Source organism: Etheostoma spectabile, chromosome 20 (assembly GCF_008692095.1).
Source record: "Etheostoma spectabile isolate EspeVRDwgs_2016 chromosome 20, UIUC_Espe_1.0, whole genome shotgun sequence".
Taxonomy (NCBI): domain Eukaryota; kingdom Metazoa; phylum Chordata; class Actinopteri; order Perciformes; family Percidae; genus Etheostoma; species Etheostoma spectabile.
The window spans coordinates 9,675,451-9,696,708 of NC_045752.1; the positions used below are offsets into that span (position 1 = coordinate 9,675,451).

The 21,258-nt window shown below is 39.0% G+C and overlaps 1 protein-coding gene across 5 annotated transcripts; it reads right to left on the minus strand.

Annotated features, from left to right (window-relative positions):
- Positions 1-1,240: 1,240 nt before the first annotated feature.
- On the minus strand, positions 1,241-21,184 carry lrrc9 (leucine rich repeat containing 9). 5 transcript variants are annotated; one of them, XM_032500421.1, is made up of 33 exons: positions 20,591-21,184; positions 20,346-20,442; positions 19,942-20,160; positions 19,483-19,623; positions 19,155-19,218; positions 18,978-19,048; positions 17,941-18,123; positions 16,257-16,412; positions 15,908-16,116; positions 15,624-15,755; positions 15,327-15,506; positions 15,112-15,229; positions 14,630-14,765; positions 14,401-14,541; positions 14,194-14,318; positions 13,782-13,955; positions 13,576-13,695; positions 11,228-11,424; positions 11,016-11,139; positions 10,730-10,870; positions 10,335-10,512; positions 9,954-10,174; positions 9,744-9,866; positions 9,514-9,644; positions 9,293-9,401; positions 9,061-9,200; positions 8,401-8,537; positions 7,734-7,951; positions 6,818-6,886; positions 5,791-5,916; positions 4,513-4,702; positions 4,149-4,305; positions 4,001-4,034 (listed from the first exon to the last, which is right to left on the minus strand). In XM_032500421.1, exons 2-33 carry the CDS (start codon positions 20,400-20,402, stop codon positions 4,001-4,003), a joined length of 4,521 nt encoding a protein of 1,506 aa, XP_032356312.1. In that variant the 5' UTR covers positions 20,403-20,442; positions 20,591-21,184. The 5 variants fall into 5 exon arrangements, with proteins under 5 accessions (XP_032356313.1, XP_032356309.1, XP_032356312.1 ...); XM_032500422.1 differs by having other exon boundaries at positions 1,241-4,034; positions 11,016-11,141; positions 11,233-11,424; positions 15,112-15,226; positions 20,346-20,595; XM_032500418.1 differs by having other exon boundaries at positions 1,241-4,034; positions 20,346-20,595.
- Between the last annotated feature and the right edge of the window lie 74 nt (positions 21,185-21,258).

The window sequence follows — 21,258 nt, forward strand, 5'->3', positions numbered from 1 at the left end:
TATATATATATATATATATATATATATATAGGTATAATATAAAACAGTGCTGTCAGGCCTATATAAACCAGGACAGATTAGATTACTGATAAACAGTTTTTGAGTGAATAGCAATCACATTTCAATGTACGTCCAGCTTTATTGGAAACTGTATTGTATGAAAAATTGTCAAAACTAAAAATACAACTATCCCTCCTCAATAAATAAAGGATTTTACCACAACTTGCTTTCCACTGAACAATTCAAAAAGACCACCCCTCTTTGCAATTATAATTACAATTATCAAATGACACATCCAAAGGGCTTGTTTTTCCACTTACTACTATATAATTATTTAACCTCTTATTTGCCAGTATCTTTAAATCCTGAATCTAATGCGCTTAGTCAACCCCAAAACTGACATAGGATTAGAAATATTAATATTACATTCTAAATCCATGTTTTTTATGTTCTTATCACAAAAAGAGCAAATCCTACAAGTATTTATTATTTCAATATAATGAAAGTGATTTTGGTCAAGTGTATGCTTCTCCAAAATGTTGATTTACTTAGAGAGAAGGAGGGCAAAAAAAAGGATAATAAAGTGATCAACTAAAAAGGCCACGATATCAACACAAAGAAAGATAATAATCTGGCGCCAAGGAGATTAAATTGTTGTTGTTATTCTTCACTGAGGCTGAGGGGATAAGGGTGAGCAGGAGGCTGTTTCCTTGTCATCTTGAAAAAGCAATTTCTGCTCTGTGTAGGACACAATAAACCATGACAAATCACAACATGTATTGCACCCTGTAATCCTTCCATAATACCCTTTATTTAAAATATTGCTCCATTTTGTTATAGCTGCCTGATGAAGAATATCAACTTGAATAAAGACTTAAGAGCCATTAAAGGAGAAACACAAATGAAAATATAATGAAATAAAAAAGGCTGATACCAAAGTGCCTACACTTGACAAAAAGCAGATCATCTGATGGTGCTCTGAAAATTGATTCCAGTTAAATTTACAAGAAAATTGGGTATTTATCTGTTGTTTGGTTCCATACCTTGTTTTCATCATTTTAACCAAGCAACGCGCTCTGTGTGATTGAAATAATTTGATAAATCACACGCAAGTCCAGAAATGAAAAGCAGTTAAGATTTAATGCTTATATGAAGCGGGCTTTCACACAAAATATCTACACAAAATAAAAGCATTTTTCCTTTTCATTCTAATTGTCACTCTCACTACATTCTTTTATCTTTTCCTCTCTCTCCATTCATTCTTTATTCTAGGGAGCCTCACAGGAAACAAATTACAGGAAAATGACAAGCGACAACAATAACTTAATGACAGATTTCAAGAGAAGCAATATAGCAAGATTGTTTTTGAATAGAGGATGTATTTGTAGGGACGAAAAATGAACTCTGGGACATAATATGCAGCTTTTGAAACAAAATAATTTATATTTTCATTATCTGAATTTGTTCGCCATCAGCAGCCAAATGTGGAGAAACATTTTTTCGACCGCAATTCCAAGTCAAGTGACAATGTTGATGTAATTGTAACCTTTACCAAAGCACTTCTTAAGTTAATACAAGCTGGTAAATAAGTAATGCACATGGATTTTAATATTGTTTATCCATTACACATTCAGAATCAAACATCAATAAATGTCCTCATCCCTCTCACTTCACTCACAACATTAACCAACACTGGAACCTGATAGCAGTGAAAACATGGTCCATTCAGCAATTATTCACAGAGTCTTGGACTAATGGTGCTCTGAATGCACGGACACAGCAAATGTAGAGAGTTAGTGGACCAGAAATAATGGCCCCATACAGAGCATGTGTTTTTCCGTGTGTGTGTGTGTGTGTGTGTGTGTGTGTTAGTGGGGAAGGGAGAAAGAGCATCATCTATAACTGATTCACGACAAGCACAAACATGTCTAATTATGAATCCAGACTACAACTGTAGAGACCAACTCACTTTTCCCTCTCCATCCTCTCTCTGTGTCTCTTTCTCCCCCTCATCCCCCTGCGCAAGCCAGGCTCCATATCAGGCAGATGAAAACATAACCTGTCACATTCCATCCCATTAAACCAGCTACGAACCATGTGGTCTACTCACATGGAGGAGCGAAGAGAGGGAGAGAGATAGACAGAGAGAGCAGTGCATCTGGGTTCACTCAGGACTGATGAATTATTCACAATCTTTATGCTAATGTCATTTTAATGTTAAAAATACTGACAGATATGCAAATTTCAACATACTGTATAAAGTGTTATGCTCATTATAAACACTATACACAGACATTCAATTTCATTAAAACTGTTATATTTCTAACATATCCATATTACACATACTGTACACAAATATAAAATGTGCAATTATCCTTTGCAATACCTAATGCATTAGTGAGCTCTTACTGAGCCCCTAAATCTGTGCATTAGAGTTTTTTTCTTTTTAATGTGAGTCCATCAGCTGCCATTTGATGTCAGACAGAGCAAGGTAATGACAGTGCACTCACTTGCACAGTCATTAGCCCCGCTTAATGCTGGGAATTAACTCAAATTAAGTGAAGTTAAGTACATGCATTAGAGGAGCTTGTTTGGGGAGAGCTTTTCACTTTTGCTGCCTAGAGTTGGCTGTTGCCTCACATGTTCAGCAAAAGCCACACAGGCAGGGAACACAAAACTAAAGCATCCATCCATACACGTATGGTATCCGCCTTCGACTGATAAACTACTCCTTACAGGGCAAGTGGTAAATTCATTGAGGACTGATCAGCGGTGTCATACACGGGGACCTAATGGAGCTCTAAGGACACCTAGTGGTGACATTACCCCCAAAGATCCATAAAGCCCAGAGTTCAGGTTGGTGGAACAAACATGACAGAAAATGTTGCTGCTTCTGGTGTCAATAGTTTTAAAGTAATGTCCTTCGAAAAGGGTGATCTTGGTAAAATTTAACTTATTGCTTTTGTTTATAATTTAGGCATATATTCCCAAACCTGGGTCCCAATTTAATAATGTTTGTTGTGTTTTTTAAGGGGTATGTATTATGAAAACGTACAGGTCTCAAGTTCAATAAAAAATAATTTAACTTTACAACAAGTTGTTGAGAAAGATAACAAAAGGTCTTCACAATGACACTGAGTATGGTGTTTCTTCTCTAGTATAAAATGTATACAGAGGTTGTTTGAAGGAAACAGATTCTGGTGTTTTTGTTAACTACAGGACTACTAGACAAAACTGACAGGAAGACAGGAAGGATTATAATCACATTGACATCATAAATATCAAGTAGAGTAGGTTCATTTCCAGTTACACACGAGATTTGCCTATTAGTCAAAACTGTGGTGGGCTTTTCGAAAAGAGGCTAACACGATGAAACTGTCAATCTCTGAAATCCATTTTGGACCTTATTCAAGATTACATTTTTATCTGAGTGACTGCAGATTATTGTCCACAGAGAGGTGTGCTAAAGATGGATTATCCACTTGTTGGGGATGCATTTGACCCCATAGAAGCAGCATGCCAGTCACACACGCTCTTACATCTGTGGGTGTTTTTTCACTTGTTTGGGGCCAAAGATGGGATAGCAGCAAAAATGACACCAAAACCTCTCATCCTCAGATTACCATGGTTAGTGATCCACATATGTGGATAAAAAATAAGGTCACTTTCATTTTAAATGCATTTGCATGCAACCTTCAATTAGTCTAATTTTCTTTAACCCCAAATGTTTTAGTTTAAACTATAATTCAAAGAGTGGCAAAGGTGATTTATTGATATGTAAACAGAAAAATACATAAAATGTTTACAGAGTTATTTATCGCCATGTCAAAAAACCAAAGGCACTTGAATTTCCCTATGTTCTGACTTTTTCATATATGAGCATCTGCATACACTTGCATATTTAACGATATGATGCCCTAAAATATGATATATGACCAAAACGCCGTCACGGCTGTCACATCTGTCAAATCTGTTCACCTTTCACCCTCTCTTCTGGACACTACATGGGTGGAGGTTTGCTACTATTTGGAAATCTGGAAAATAACAAGTGTGAGGAAAAAGTCATAGTGTATTCTATTATCTTTTAAACAGATCTCTCACATTTTAAAGAAGCATAATCATATCTCTTAAAATTTGGATTTACTAACCTGCTGTCTTGCTCCTGGATGGGATATGTGATGATGACTCTGTTCCCATCATGAAGGAGACCTGTGGTTGGCAGGTTGCTTCCTGTTCTTTGAATGTGTCTAAAGGGAATGTCAGCTTGGCAGCTACGAACAGCATTACCAGGCTTGTGCTTCTTGTCTGAATTGGGAATTTATAGAGAGCAAGATTACGGAGTGTCAAACCAGTGGTCAACTTAATACGCAGTATATCATTATACTAGAAAGTACATAATTATTACAATTTAGAAATTATACAACAGACTGTTTGTGTTGATCTAAAGCTTGTTGTTATGCACATTCATATTCATCAAGAAACTAATGAGCTTCAAGATGAGAAATGTCATACGCTTATAAGTGTAATGAGATTGGGCCTCGTCCACGTTACTTAGCAGGATATCATGCCCAGGCAAAAAGTTCTGTAGTCCTCCACTCATAGTCATTCCTCTTAGTGGGGTGTTTCGAGGCATGAGGGGTAGCAGTCCCGGTAGGTTTATTTCAGTGGTAGGAAGAGAAGATCCAGGGCATTGGGAGCATTGCTTTAAAAAACATTTAAATAGGAAGCATTAGAAAGACAGAAGTAACACTGCAGGACAGAATTACTTAATTTTACTTTCAATGTCTCTGACCTACTTACATTTGCATCCAAACCCTGTAACAGTTTCTCTTTTCTCTACCTTCCTATAACCACTACTGCCATTGCAGTGTGTCCACACCTTGGTGATTGGATTGCTTATTGTTCCACATATATAAGCATCTTATAGGAGAATAATAATTACTACTCATCAATGTTCAAATTCAAACAAAAGCAGAGGCACATGCATAAATTGACAGTGACAACCCGAGATGGCAGTTCGGAGAGTCAATAGGTTTGAGTTTGTGTTTTTAATGAGAAAACCCAGGATTTCTGCTCTGTCATTTCCACATCTATGATTAACAAGCAGAGGGGGTTGTGTTGACCTGGCTAATAGGGGGTAAATCCACTGGTGCATTATCGGCCAGGCACATTTCATTTAATCAGCAGGATGATGCTAGCAGGCTTAGGCTGCATTTAATTCAGAGCTGCAGGAGAATTACTGCTTTGGTCTCTCATCACATGAACATTAAATCAGTCAGACTGAAAGAGTTTGATCCAAGCTTTTTGCTGGCTGCGGTTTGGTTGTTGACATTCAGATTTTTCAGTTGGGCTGCATTTTACCTGATAAGGCCGATTATAAGCTTTTTACATAGACAAGGTTTTAGTTCATACAAAGAGGGAAGTAGAGGGAGAGAGTGTTGGAATGAAAGATTACTTTCCTGCAAACTAATCTTATTCCTAATCCTACAAACATGTCATAAACAGAAGTCATATGTTCTTCCAACTCTCTCCTCAGGACAAATGTCCCAACCTGAAGGTATAAATTGTGTTTTAAAGCCTTCTCCATATTACCAGGACTATAAGGTATGGGGGATGAATGCTGAAGCTTAAGTTTATTTATTTTGTTGTCCTTAAATTAGTTAAATTGAAACAAAAAAAATGCAATTCTACAAATACTGTTACTACCGGTGTCCTCAATGGTAGCTACAACCCTGTATGTGTGTGTGTAAGTGTTTCTGTGCAAGTATGCACATTGTGTGCAGCCCTCACTGATAGATCAGCAGTGAGGAGTTCAGCCTTAGTCTTTTCCTCCAAGGTGACCATCACTCCGTCCAGGACCTGTAACTGGGACAAGCAGAGCACTACTGCTTGCCTGTGGAGAGAATTTTTGGCCACCTGGAAGAAAGAAAAGCACTTGTTTGATAAAACAACGCAATAATAAATGTTATTGAGTCCAGCAATTTTAACTGTGATGCAACAGTGAAGCCTGCCCTGATAAATCTGGGATAAATATGATGCTATGTGGGTCCCATAGTTATCATGTTCCCAACAACTATTCCAGTGACCCAGCTGACAGCAGCAGATAGCTCCCAGCTGAGGGCTGAGCTTACAAACTCAGCCTGTCCAGTCACAGAACTTAATGCTCCTATAGGACCCTGCTGCTGTGATTTAGTTGTGAGTGTTTGCCAATGGATGTCCAGTGGAGAAGAGGAGACAGACGTTGGCTCAGGGACATGGGTGAGGTAGCAATCTCAGGCTGTCAACAACAGGAGGTATTGTCTCCAGGGTGGCTGTTGGCCTCTACACCCTGGCAGGATTAACCCCCCTATGGGAAGAGAAGGGGGATGGGGTCCAGCAGTATAGAGGCTACTACAGCTGAGCATTGCCCCATGGACGAAAGGGAGGCCCTGGGCTGCAGGCTCTGCTCAGGCCTGATCCATGAGCTCCAGATGGGTGATGTAACCGGGCCAATAGCGCCCTGCCATTTGTACAACGGATTTGTCTCTGATGCCGGCCAGTTTGAGGCACAGCAGATGGCCCATCATGTAATCGCTTAATTTGGAACCATAGAGTTACACTGCGATAGTGTTGTGGATTGTGCAAGTGAGAAATTGAGCCTGTGAGTGTGATTTTGATAATGTGTTAGCGAGTAAAAGAGTCCAAAATCGCCTGTGACTGACAGCTAATGGATTTACTTCACTGGGCAAAGTTTATAAAAGGAAAACAAACTTAGATAATATTTTTCACATCACCTTGATCACCTTGTGTTTAATCCACAAACACTTGTAACACTTACAGGATTGCCAACTACAGAGAGCTCCGTCAGCGAAGGAAGAACTTCTAGTTTTTCTAGCTCTGTGATATCCTAGAAAAAAGAAACAAGAAACAAAGGATTATTTTAAATTATGTTGTAACCACTATCCCCTCATTTCACTCTTCTTTCCCACTGGTTGTAGCCTACTGTGTGTTGATAATAGAGATATATACATCAGAGCTGAACCTTCTATAATTTTGGTGTAGGGAGGATAGAACCAGCTGATGGGAGAGATTACATGTGTGAGCTCTCATTAATCTCATGAGAGTTTGGGCACGCAACAAGGCATGGAGTGTTTTCTCTCATTCCCAGGTTTACGGTTGCACTTGGACGTGATTCAAAGACGCCCCCACTGTGAGAACTGTTGCACTGGGAGGATTGCTGTATTTAATGTCGCAATTGAATGCATGGAAACATTAAGGATGTGAAGGAACTGTGCATCAACACATGCACAGAAAATCACTCGCCCCGGGTGAGAAGCAGATGCAGACTGAGAAATTGATTACACATTGTCCTGATTGTTCTTCTCTATCTTCATACACACGGCCCTGACCTTCAATCAATCTTGATTCTCCTTAATGCTACCCCTCGCATGCCACAGTGGGGTGGTAATGACTGATGATTACCATGCTTCATGTCTAGCTTTGCAAATGCAGGAAAAAGTAATACAGCTGCACGTGGAATTAAATACATTCTTAAACATCTGACAGATTTTTTTTATATAAACCAATCAGGAAAATATGGTGGTAAATCAAAAAGTTCACAGAAGCTAACTGTGACCTTGGTGGTCACCTCAGGAAATCAATGTTTATCAGTTCTAATGAAAATAAAAAAATAAAAAAAAAACACTAAAATATCCAGCGTGTGAGGAGACTACTGCTGCTGGTGGGGAAAATACCTGCAGCTTGTTCATGCCAAGAAACAGCTTTCGGAGCTCAGTCAAAGGATATAGATGGTTGAGCTCCCGGATCCGGTTTTCTGCTAGGTGCAGTTCTAACAGGACATTCTGGGCTATGAAAGAGTTATCGGCCAGAGCTTTGATCCGGTTCCTGTCTAACACAAGCTCTCTGAGCTGGTGAAGCCCTTCCAATCCTTCCACCTGGCTGATCTCATTACCTAGGGAGAGAGAAAGCCTCATCAAAACAATTGAAAGATATCTCAAACAATAGTCTACCATTTCTATAGACAAAATAAGAGAGTATGTTGAACACCCTAAACAATATAAAAGGCAGCATTTAAAAGCAACATAAACATTTGTTGGGTATTTCTTGGGTGCCCCTAGTGTAAAAGGCATAGCTTTGAAAGGTTTCTAAGCAAAAAAAGGAAGAATGGACAAGTAAGGTTGGCTTTGTTGGACAAATCACCCTTAACAAAGCAAAACTCAATCAAAAGCCAACAAAAGCGGTTGAACAGAAAGTCAGTCGTTCTTTTCTTCAGGTCTCATCTCCCACCTGGCCTGTGGTCTATGGGAGACTTGGCTCTCAGTGCTTGCCTTTTCACAGGCTCTGTACACTGCACTTTTATCAGGCTTTGGGAGTTAGGGGTGGCACATCAACTATACATACCTTGAAGGAAGAGTGCTTTAAGATTGGTGAGCCTGCTGAGCTGCAGATTGGTCATATTGGAGATGCCATTGTGACTCAAATGCAGCACCTCCAGGCTACCCATCAGTGGCTCCAGACTGCCAGTGGGCCCAGTTTCCCTTAAACAAAGTCACAGAATGACAGTTTGCAACCTCTGCGGTTAAATGAACATCTCTTTCTCCCTCCCGCGGCCTCATTTGACTGGTCAGACCTCACAGGGACAGACCACCTTAAGGCAATCACAGGGCAAACAAAACCATGTGCAGTCACAGCACTGGTTATGTACTGATTTCTATAAATGGAAAATGTAATTGGAAGATCATATCACTATTCCCACAATATACTGACTGAAATATATAAACCAAGATTTAAATATTTAGTTTATTTTAGGGATAGTGTCTTTGGAGAGAATAAACATAATCTTATTTTGAATTAAATTACAACATCTTAAAAATGTGTTTGTAACTAGATTTTTTTAAGGTTTACAGGCAACAACTGTGACAAAAATCTGATACAACTGTCAAAACACTGTTCATACATTGGATGGTCAGTGCTGCCCCCTAATGGTTACTGTCTACACATTCAGTTGAAGTTCATACTTCACACCTGGAAACCGAATTATTGCAAAAAGAATTGTGTTACCCTTTGCCTTTGGACAGGCTCTGTTGGCCGTAACCACTGGAGTGAACCTTGCTGTACAGTATCTGTCTGTTTGTCAGAGGAGCCTGTGTCTTCTGTCTGGGCAAGATGGACTCAATGTGGTTGTAGTTTAGACACAGAGCCTGTAAAGAAGACACAAAATAATTTATTTGCCCAAAGCTCAGGTGCATTTCAAGCCACCCTGTCGTTTTTTGATATTCAGTGTAATTTGTACTTTGATGTTGGGCAGATAAATGAGGCCTGAGAAAGAGGTGAGGTTGTTGTGGTCTAAGTTGACACTGCGCAGGCTACAGAACAGGTCTGCCGGAGCCAGGTCAACCATCCTGTGGGGGAAAACCCCATTTAATTAGCCCTTTCCAAGTAATTAAATCACTATAATCATGCAAATTTTTGGACATGTGTTGTGTTTAACTGTCTTTATGGCCAGGCTATTACCTAATGGAGCAGGACTGCAGAGTGAGATAGGTGATGTCTGTGTAGTTTGTGTGGCCGAGCTTCTCTGCTACCATGTCAGGTGTTAGTCTTCCCCCAAACATATCCTTTGCACTTTCACATTCAGTTACCTCCTAGAGAAAACAATAGCAAATCCAAAACACTGTATTTAATTATGTCATCATCGCTACAATATCTGGAAGGTTTGACTGGTTGCCGTTGTAGGTACATACCACAGCAATGCCATCCAGAGCTTTTAGAGAGGGTAGGTGGAACACCACATGAATCCGATAGTTTTCCAGTTTCTCCACTAAAGGATTCCCATAAAGATCCAGAATAATGAGGTTTGTCAATCCCTGTAAAGAAAGAGGAGCAGATGACAACACGCATGGAAAACGGTGGGGAAATCTTAAATCTACTGTCCTTATTTCTCTCCTGCTTGCCTTCAGATAGTAGATGTCCCGTGAGGAAGAAATTTGGTTGCTGCCGAAGTAGAGCTCAAGAAGGGACCGAACTCTTTGGATGCCATGCAAGGAACTGATACAGTTGTTCTCCATAGACAGAAAGGTCAGATTGGGCAGCTGATCTAGGACTGAAGCATCCAGTCTAGACAACTGATTCCAATTTACACTCAGTTTATTTAGGCAATGCAGTTTTGATAGGCCTGAAGAAACAGATAGCAAAGACAGAAACAGAAATAAGGATGGCTACTGTGCTATGGGTTGGAGTACAGTATAAGACTTGAATAAGAAGCAACCTATTTTTTTAGGAATATCATAATGCTGTATTTCCAACTTCATTGTCAAGTTGACTATGTGACTAACCATTAAGTGTGCTTATGCTGTTGTTATTGAGGGAAAGCTCCTCCAGCTTCAAGCAGCTGTCAAGACCCTCCACTTTAGAAATGTCATTATCATTAAAGGAAGCCCAGCGAAGGTTGACCAGCTTATTCAGATTGATCAGTTTGGAAATCCTCTGGCTGTCTAGGTTCAGGGCAGTGATCTGGGAAATATTTAGGGCCAAACACATATAACAAAATGTTTAAATTATTACAGTTATTAAAAATGTATTACAATTTAAATTTACAATTGCCACAGTATCAACATCTTGCAGCCTGGTCATTCCCTAAAGGAAGCATTTTCCTAAAAAAAAAAAGAAATCACAAATGCACTTCTAGAAATCACACCTTTAGGGAGAAATCTGCATGCCTGTAGCTCACCTTTGCAGTCCAGTCTAGCTCCAGCTCTCGGTAGAGGCCCCAGGGTGCAGGGCTGAGAAGACATAGGAGCTGGGCTGTTGACAGCAGGCTGAGACTGCGAGGTCGCTCACTATTGGTACGTGAGCAAGCCTGAAGAGATGCCTGCAAGCAGAGTGTCAACAGGTCTGATTGAATTAAAGAACATCTTGAAATGCACATACTCACTGCATCTTTCCTTCTTCTTTTTTTACGTAATAAATCAACATTGAAAAAAAATAGCAACCAATTATATCTGTAAGATCTCAACCTGGTTAATTTTAGATCCAGCAGCCATCTGAACAGCATAAGCAGCCTCCTCCTCTGCCACCATTACATCGTCCAGGTGTGTGAGGGTCGTTAGACGACCCAGTACGATCATTCTGACTGCTTTGGACTGGAAAAAAGGCAACAGCTTCACTGCATGACCCACTCATTGTTCTATGTACAGCATATTTTATTAGATTTTATCTGATAGTAGCACGCACCCTGTTCCAGGGATTGTACCGGGTGTCAAGCTTCAGCAGAGCAGGTGTGTGTTTTCTCAGCACTGCCGTATCCTCTCTGGCATTGGTTAACTTGTTCCAGCGCAGGTCGAGCTGTTTGAGCTGTCCTAATCTCCTCAGCCCATCTAGGGTCACTAGGCGATTATAGCTAGCATCCAAAAACTCAAGGTTGGGCTGTTATTTAGGTAACAGAGACAATAGATGTTACAAGTCTCCACTCTATACTATGGTCCACTACACCATATCTCCGGATTATGTGCCACCCCACTACCCAAATTCATGAAAATGCTGCTTTCAAAGATTTGGGGGAACCCCTGATCCTGAAGGAGCTTACCAACTCAATTGCAGCAATGCAAAGCGGCAAGGCCCCCGGCCCAGGCGGTTACCCCATTGAATTTTACAAAACATTCTCTTCCAAGCTAGCTCCTCTTCTCCTTGAAATATTTGAACATTCCCTGGATCAAGGGGCCTTGCCACAAAAGCTCACAGATGCTAATTTTACGCTTTTATTGAAGCCTGGTAAAGATACAACAGTGTGCAACTCCTATCGTCCAATGTCGCTTTCGTAAAATCCAATGTCGCGGATGTGAAACTATTGGTAAAACGTCTCAGCACTAGATTAGACACTGTTATGACAGACATAATTTCTATGGATCAAACTGACTTTATTAAAGGTTGTCATTCTTTTACCAATATACACAGGCTCCTTGGCATCATTCACTCCTCGGCTCCTCTGAGACTCCTGAGGTGGTGATTTCCTTGGGATGCGGAGAAGGTATTTGACTGAGTTGAGTGGCCATATTTGTTTCCGGTATTGGAAAAATTTGGATTTGGACCAAAACTTGTATCATGGTTTAGCTTGTTATGTGCCTCACCTAAAGCATCGGCAATGACTAATAAACTATTTTCCAAGTCCTTCCCTCTGTCAAGGGCTACATTGTAGGGTTGTTCTCTCAGCCCACTGGTGCTTGCTTTGGCTGTTGAACCACTCTCTATCATGTTGAAAACCTCACAAAACTTTAGTGAAATCTACAGAGGAAGTATTGAACATAGAGTGTCCTTGTACGGGGACGACTTATTGCTTAACATTTTGGACCCTATGCCATGCGCCTCTGACATTGTGAAAATGCTGGATCAATGTGGTAGTTTTTCAGGTTATAAATTAAACTTTTCAAAAAGTAAATGTTTTCTGGTCAATAATCCATCCCTTACATTTGCAGAGTCAGCCTTGCCCTTCTCTCTTTCTAGGTTAGGATTTAAATATTTTGGAATCAATGTTACCCATAATCTATCTGGTCTTTATGACAAAAATGTTATATCCTTGATGAACAACCTCAAAACTGAATCCCAGAAGAGGAGTCTATTAAATCTGTCTCTGACAGGCAAAATTGCATGTATTAAAATGAACGTACTGCCCAATAGGTTTATATCTGTTTCAGAGCATCCCCGTCTTCCTTTCAAGATCTTTTTTTCAGATCTGTCGACAGTCTGACATTCTCATTTTTATGGGGCAACAAGTACCCCTGGGTTCGTAAGTGCTCCATCAAAGGCATAGGGCGAAGGGGGGACTGGCCCTGCCTAACTTCATGTATTTTTACTGGGCGGCAAACTTACAAAAAATTGTTTATTGGATACAGATACCAAATGTTGACTGGTGCCAATTGGAAGAATAGGCATTATTCTAAGGTGAGGCTTTCCATGATCTACCCTTAAGTAAATGACTTATGTGATTGTTGTCACAAAGAAAAGGCAGACCTGTCCCACATGTTTTTGTCCTGTAACAAGCTGAACACTTTTTGGATTACGGTATTCCAGACCTTGTCATAGGTATTTGTCAGAGGTATCCAGCCTAGTGCTGAAAATTCCACAAGAAATGGGATGGTTTGGTGTTTAATTTTGAAAGGCTCAAGACTCTTCCAAAAAATTAAGTACATATTTTATTCGTACCTCTAAATATGTATTTTTTATATACTGTTTATATATATATTTTTATATTATTACTTTATTTTAATATATATTTTTATTTTAGTTTTTTTTTTATTTACTTAGGCTTCTACTTGGTACAATACCCTGTATATATGTCGGAAAGAAGTACTTTTTTTCTTCCTTTTTTCCTTTCTTGTATAACTATCATTTGCATAGTATGCAGGGGGTGGCGGGACCAAAAATTTGCTGTCAAATGTCTGTAAGCAATTGCTGTTCCTTTTCACAAATAAAAAGATTCATCCTTTTTTTTTAAATGCTGCTTTCTAATGACTTCAGATTGAAGTCAGCTGATTAGTTTAACCTTAACAATAGTAAAATATTTTCTATTGTCACTTTTACCATGTGGGAAATGTCATCCAGGTGTGTGAACTCATTGAAGCTGATGGTAAGATGCCGCAGACCTGTGAGGCGGGAAACCTCCTTTATTTTACTCAGACTGTTGCCATGAAGGTTCAGCACCTAGAGGTTCAATAGATTGACAATTATTGTGAGTGTATAAAATGGCTTCAAAACTCAAAACAAAAAGTTTCCATTTGAATACTTACAGTGATTTGACTGAGGACATTGGCTCTGGCCACATTAAGCAGAATTTTGTCATCCAAGCTCAACAACTTGGGCTGTGGTTTCAGCACAGGTTCCATGTTGAGGACTTCGTTGTCTAGGATGATATCGTTGGACAGAGTACCATCTCTGCCTGTGCTGTGTGGTTGTTCTTCATCCTAGAAACAGCATGAGAATCCAGAAGATGATTTATCTTTAAAATATAATATCATGGGGCAGCCTCTAGCTCAGTAGCTTCCCCTGTGTTCGAATCCAACCTGTGGCCCTTTGCTGAAGGTCTTCTCCTCTCTTTCTCTTCGCATTTTGAGGTAGAACAGAACTGGACCAGGAATTCCTAATGACTCTTGTAGCATGTCATATGTTATCAAACAATACCAAAATCAATGAATTACTTACCCTTGTGATGTATTCAAAATAAATGATGTACTCAGGTAGGACAAGCTCATGGTCAAACACAAACCACTGTCTTCGTCTGGGAGTGCACACAGGACCAGCGTGTGTTTTGGTGGAGCGAGAGCTCTCTGAATAAAAACACACAGACATGCAATGCAATTTTACAAATTCTGACTGAAAAATTGTTGTTTTATATGATATAGCGCGTACCTTCACTTATTGCAGTTCTGTGCTTAGTGTCCACATTGCGATATACAGAGTAGGCTCTGGGATATCTGCTTCTGTCCAACGGGTCTCCCTCTTGGATGGGAGTGCTGTGGCCCACAAACACTTTGGAAACAATAATCTGACCTACAGGCAAAAAACATTTGCATTTTAAAAGAAAAAAACAAACATTTAAACTATGGGGAATATAATACTATGAGCAAAACTAATTTACCATGCCTGAAAGGGATTGTGTCCGTACTGTGCTTGGAATTACCTTGCCTGACCTGGCACAGTGTGTATTCAATTCTGGGCTGTTCAGTCACACTCAGGCTATTGGATAAAGGTATAGCACCTTCTCCTTCTGAGACCTAGCTCAAAGTTAACATAGTAAAGCAGAAGTCAGCATGCTTTAGAGTTAATGTGAAAACAACGTAAGCAATTACAGATCCTGTTCTGTTGTATAGCACTCATGTCTAGTTCATGTCTAGGTTACAATTTCACACTTCACTTTTCCCTCCTTATTCATTGCCTTCTGCTTAATAAACAAACATTATTTATAGAAATTCATTTTTGCAAATTTGATGTTCATTGTATTACGTACACAAAGTGCTGAAGGGATTAATCCATAATTTACCATCTTAAATTTTTCTCTCAATGTTCAGAGGAATCAACTCTGGGTGATTGCTGTGGGGATGTGGACAGAAGCACACACACCTTGTACTGTTCAGCTGTTTTGAAGCCTTCCTCTAGAATGCACAAAATGTCCTCCTTGCTATTTTTTTTAGGGTCAGCTATGTAAAACAAGTGCTCCAGCCGACGTCTGTAATTCCTGCTTGAAAAGTTTAAATTAGATACAAATTCTTATAGTGGATGATCCTCAAGAAAAACTCAGTTATGATCACATTTCACTACAGTGTGGTATAACTTACTGTGAAAACATAGTAGACTCTTCGCTGGTTTGAAGGGTGTGAAGTTTGTCCTCAAAGCGAAGCCTCAAAGCACTGTTGTGGATGCGGACAACTCTGTTGATCTTAATGCCAGCGATGCTTGGAACCTTAAAGTCTGATTGAGAGAAGCGGGAATGCAGGAGGTCGCAACAGGAAGTAAACCTGTTGGATACATAATATAAGTTGAGTTGAGTTGAGGGACGTATGCTTTTGATGTTTCCTCTGTAACTCTAAACTTCATGATGGTTTTAATTTTATTTAATAATACCAAGTACTCACCAAGGATCTGTGGAGCAGCCTTCTTCCAAACGAATATTTCCAACACTTTCTAGCTCCATCAACAGAAACTTGACAGTATATTCTATCATGTTAGTGGCTTGCGCCAAATCCTGCACATACCAAGCTTCAATCCTGGATACAGTAAAAGGAACAATATTTTTTCCCATTAGAACAGTTTCTTTAGTCAGACACTTGAATGTAGAAAATAAATAGTGTGCTGTACAGCATGAGGCTGAATTCTAGCACTGTAACATTTTCTTTGTATTTTATTTAAATATACAGACTCATTCAGCCTCCTTGTCCATTGCACCAGTCTCTCCCTCAGTGCTTCAATCTTGCTGAGTATTTTGTGCTGCATGGCAAGATCGGGACTGATGTCGGTGGTTGGGTCACTTCTGTAGGCTGAACCTTCAACCAAGTGGGTTGAGCCGTCCTCCAACGTGCAGGAAGACTTCTTACAACTAGCCGGCACCTTGGAGAGCTCACGTTCAAGCTAGGTAAACATCCAAATGAAAACAGCTCTCTTAACTGTGTGTAATAACAACAACCTGAAGTTGGAGATTACAACTAAATAAATGTTCTCGTTACATCTGCTAAAATTATTTAAAATAATGTTTCAAGGATTGTACATACACTCTTGAGGGCATGATTGAGTGTTTTGATGCATTCTTCGGGCAACTGTAACATAGTTTTCTTCCTCTCTATCAGACTGAGCCGGATCTCTGCCAGGTTCCTCTGAGCAGTGTGTACACGCATGTTGTAGTACATCATTTTCTTCATTACTGTTGACTTAAAAGGGCAAAAAGGCAAATAAAACGCATAGATGCAACAAAAGTATTACATGCTTTTTTTACAAAGACAGCAATTGTTAAAATCTACAAAACCTCATTTTACGTTACGCAATATTTCAATAAGGTTTCCAAGCATGCCATATTGATTTTATGTCAAGCTATATTACAGGAAAATGAGCATATGTGATGCATGAGACATCTAGAATTTTAAATTTAAGAAATGCATTAAGAAATGATGTCTTGAATTTAAATACTTGACTCGTTTTACATATGATTTGTAACTCCACTGAAGAATAACCAAATACTGAAAAAAATGTGTGATGTTTTTATATATATATATCTATATATATATACACTACCGGTCAAAAGTTTGGGGTCACTTAGAAATTTCCATTGCACTCCATTATAGACAGAATACCAGCTGAGGTCAGTTGCATTGTTTTTTTTAACCTGGTCAGCAGTTTTCAAATTACATTATGTGCTTACATAATTGCAAAAAGGATTCTCCAGTGTTTTCTCAGTTAGTTTTTTAAAATGATAACAGATTAGTAAACAGAATGTGCCTCTGGAACATTGGATAAATGGTTGCTGATAATGGGCAATGTAGATATTGCATTAAAGATCAGCCACCCACTCAGATCAGCTGGTATTCTGTCTATAATGGAGTGGCATGGAAATTTGTAAGTGACCCCAAACTTTTGACCGGTAGTGTATATATATATATTAGGGATCAACCAATATGGATTTTTTTTAGTGCCGATGCCGATATATATATATATATTTTTTCCATCATCCTTAGCCAATGACCAATTCAGGGTGCAGATTTTCACAAGCCGATATTTGGAGCCGATACTGCCTTTGATCCCTTAATTTACATCATAAAATGTAAACCCTGCCACGCTGATTTGTTTACGGAATCTGCTCTGCCATTTTCTTTAATAATAATAAACAAAAACCCAGATGAGTGCCACTTCTGCAATTATCTTACATTCATATCACCCAAATGATATGTGCAATGTGCATCAAATGGATGGGTGTACTGCATATGGTTAAATAAAGGCTTTCATCAACATCTACAACCCAGCCATGATGATGCATTGCTTGTTGACATATTATAAGAATATTATTATTATTATTATTACTTCAGTGAACCTGAAAATTAGCCATTGAAATAAAGTGCTTGATTTGTAATTTAAGACACAGTGCTGGAGGTGCAGTGCATGGTCTGCACGTGAACTGCAGCGTCTCGAGCAACACAGAGCTGCCTGTGGACGCCTGTCTGTAAATAATGCCAGGAAAAAACTATCGGCAAATGCAGCAGCCACTTATTGATCAATTTAAAAACTCAAATATCGGCAGGCCGATCAAATTGGTCTTTCACTAATGTCAGGCAAATTTAAAGGAACTTAAAACAAATCATTAGCATTCTACATAAATCAAGAGAATTTGAAACCTCTCAAGAGCCAAACAGGACTCTGGTGAGCACAACTGGTGTAACTCAGGGGTCCTGCTGGTCTTCTCAATACCTCAGCTGCTTCCTTGACTTGCTTGCTTGAGACGTCATAGGTGTCAAGTCGCTGGAGGCCTGGTATGTGGTATAGAATGTGTGTGGCGTAGTTACACAGCAGACACACTGGGTTTGGGGTTGAGGTTGGGTCCTTCAGTGCCAGTTCTCTCAGATGGGGCAACCGAGCGAGCAGAGTCAGCTCCTGTTACACCAACAACAACAGAACACACAGGCAAGTTCATTAATAGGGTTTATCTTTATTCTATGGCTCAAGGTTGTGCCCTAAAAACACTACTGTTTTTACTGTACACAAAAGTCATTCCAAATACGAATCAGATGGCAACTTCTATTTAGTGATAGAAATAAATATTAAAGTTGTGCATAGTGCTAAATGAACTGTCGGCAGCCCCAGTCTTGTTGGAAGTTTAAATGTTAGACAGATGCAATAATAAGCCAAACACTTCTTTTGTAAATGGCCATTTCTTGTTTTTCCCTCCATACTCACTGCACATCAGTTAAAAAGAAATGTCTCATTGTAGTGATAAAGGAGCAAAGACTTTTCTTTGATTCCACAGTAGTTGCAATATACTGGGAAATCTGTGGAGTGAATGACCAAAAATTGCATTCCAAGCTGGGTTGGGACAAAAGGTGGATTGCAGGAATATGATTGTGGTGTTAATCATCCCATCAAAACTAGAATTGTCAGAATGACCTTGAACAACTCAGTATACTCTATATGTCTTAATTGTACTACTGACTAACACAAACCCACATGTCAGAAAAATCTTAAGTACTCTTTTAAGATTTCTTTTTAATAGATGCAGTCATGAATGTATATCATTGAATCTTGAATGACATAAATTGAAATTTATCTGCCCAATACATCATTGAAGGTCTTATGCAGCCAGCCTTTTGTAGAATTGATTGAAAATCTGAACTGACAACAACATTTCATAAGAATTTGGAATAGCCCTTTTCAGACCAAGGATTTTACAAATAAGTAGGAAAACTTTTTATAGAAGAAATTTCAAAAGCATTTTCTGTTTTGATTCTTACCTTAAAGGAGCTGATCTTGTTTCCGGACAGATTAAGATTTTGAAGGCTGACATTAGGATCAAGGCTATACCCTAAAAAGAAGTTAAAAAATGATTTGATTATCTTTCTCAAACAGCTCATGGAATCTAAATCAAACTAGGCACAGATAATACAGAGGAATCTAAAAAAAAAAACTACCAATCTTTTCAATATTGTTGTCAGCAAGGTTGAGTTCTTTGAGATTTTGAAGCGTGTTCAAGCCCTGTAGGAAAAAAGCACATAACAAACAACTGATCAATAACGGGCGCATGCTACTTTGACACAACATGTACAGTCATGATTACTACTATGCTAAATTGTGTAACAATTCCACATTTGTGAGACAAATCAACAGAAATAGAGATTTACAATTCACAGTTTAACACATATTGTAGAATGTTGTATGATAAACATGCATCAGATGAATAGATAGATAGATAGATAGATAGATAGATAGATAGATTGATAGATCATTTACAGTTCAAACCTGTATTTGAGTTATGCAGTTGTTGTTGAGCCACAAGACTTCTAAGTTGATGAGCAATTCTAAATTCTTTATTTCACAGATCTGATTATCATAAAGGTAGAGTTTCTCTAGTTGTGAACAATTCTGTAGTCCTGATATTCCCTGCAAAATAAGATGTGATAAATTATTGTTTAACATATATGCCATGTTGTCCAATTAATTACAGTATACTGTTTTGCTTAAACTATGGTTTGTGATCAATAAATGATGGTCCATGCATGCAAGATTTGTTGTCATTAGATGCCAGAGGGGAGAACATGTAAACGTTGTGTAAGGTTTAAGAAGCACTGCAATAAAACAATAAATTGCAATAACTTCCAACAAAAAACATAGTGGTCTGTAATGATGCAAGGCCTTACATATTGTTTTCAGCAATGCTGGCATTGATTAATAGAAATCTTACCAGCATAACAAACTTACTGTCAAATGGCACTGGACTACCCAGAGTTCCCGAAGCAGAGGACAGCACTCAAGTCCTTCGATGTGTTTTATATTCTGTCCCACTATGGTAAGCTGGCAGAGCCCTGGGAAGAAGGAAAGCCCAACCATGCGGGGAAAACCAGAGAAGAAGATCTCCAGGGAGCTGACACTGATTCCTTCTTGTGCAATTTTTTCATAGGACACTCCATTGGCCATGCACTGTTGAGAAAAATATCCATGTGAAACATAATTTTGAAAGAAAAATGAAAAGGCAGTGAAAATAATAAATATATATAGGCTAAATAGAATTACATTGCATTTAGATGTTGGAAGCTGTTACAAGTATTAAAACTGGTTAAAACATTGATCACTTTAAGCCAAATGAATGTGAATTTCATACTCACCAGTTCTTTGACCACCTCCTCATCACCTCGGTGCTTTTGTTTCTCACTCTGTATCATAACTTTTCTGCCTTGGAGTTTACTGCAGCAAAGAAAAAAGCTAAGCAAAGTAATTAATTTGTTTGTAATGAATATATGCTGCTTTACTCTAGGCTGCCAGCCTAGCGTAAGCATGGGAACAGATTGCCGAGGTTAGTCCGGTAACACACACACACACTGAATGTCACCACACACTCATGCTAACTTACCAACTAGCTAGCTAGCGAAACGCGCAGATGTTTGTAACTGTTCGCTCACGTAAACAAGTTCCATGAATGGCAGTAATAAGATAAATTAATATTATACATTAACCCTTGCATGGCAGACAAAATTAACACAAATCTTCACGGCAAATTACATAATACCGGCGGACTTCTGCTCAAACACAAAGTATGTGCCCCATCTGAGTTCAGTAATGTTTGGCATAGTCTGTGTCCAGGCAGGAGCTTCTGGTTGCTAAGCAGCCATGTTGAAACTTTTGCGGTCCTGATCATATTTCGAGCTACCACACGAGGGCACCACACTGCCAGATACATTTACATAAAAACATAAAACACACAATTGTTTTGCTTTATTTTTAGGCGCACTTTTATAAAAACGTTTTTGTTTAACATCTTCAGTTCGTATTATTAATTTAGAAATTCCACTAACTGAGTCATGCGTCCAATTTCACCGACTTAGCTATAGATTTATGTTACATAGAGTCTGCCTATTTCATCACACCTAACATAATTTTGCTGTCACTTACTCCGTCGATGTTAAACACTTTTAAAACGACTATATTTAGCTATACGCCGAAAATTCCTCAATCACATTCATCTCTTCCCCAAATAAAGTGCCAACCCTGAGCCTTGGGGATACCATGACGTCACCGTTG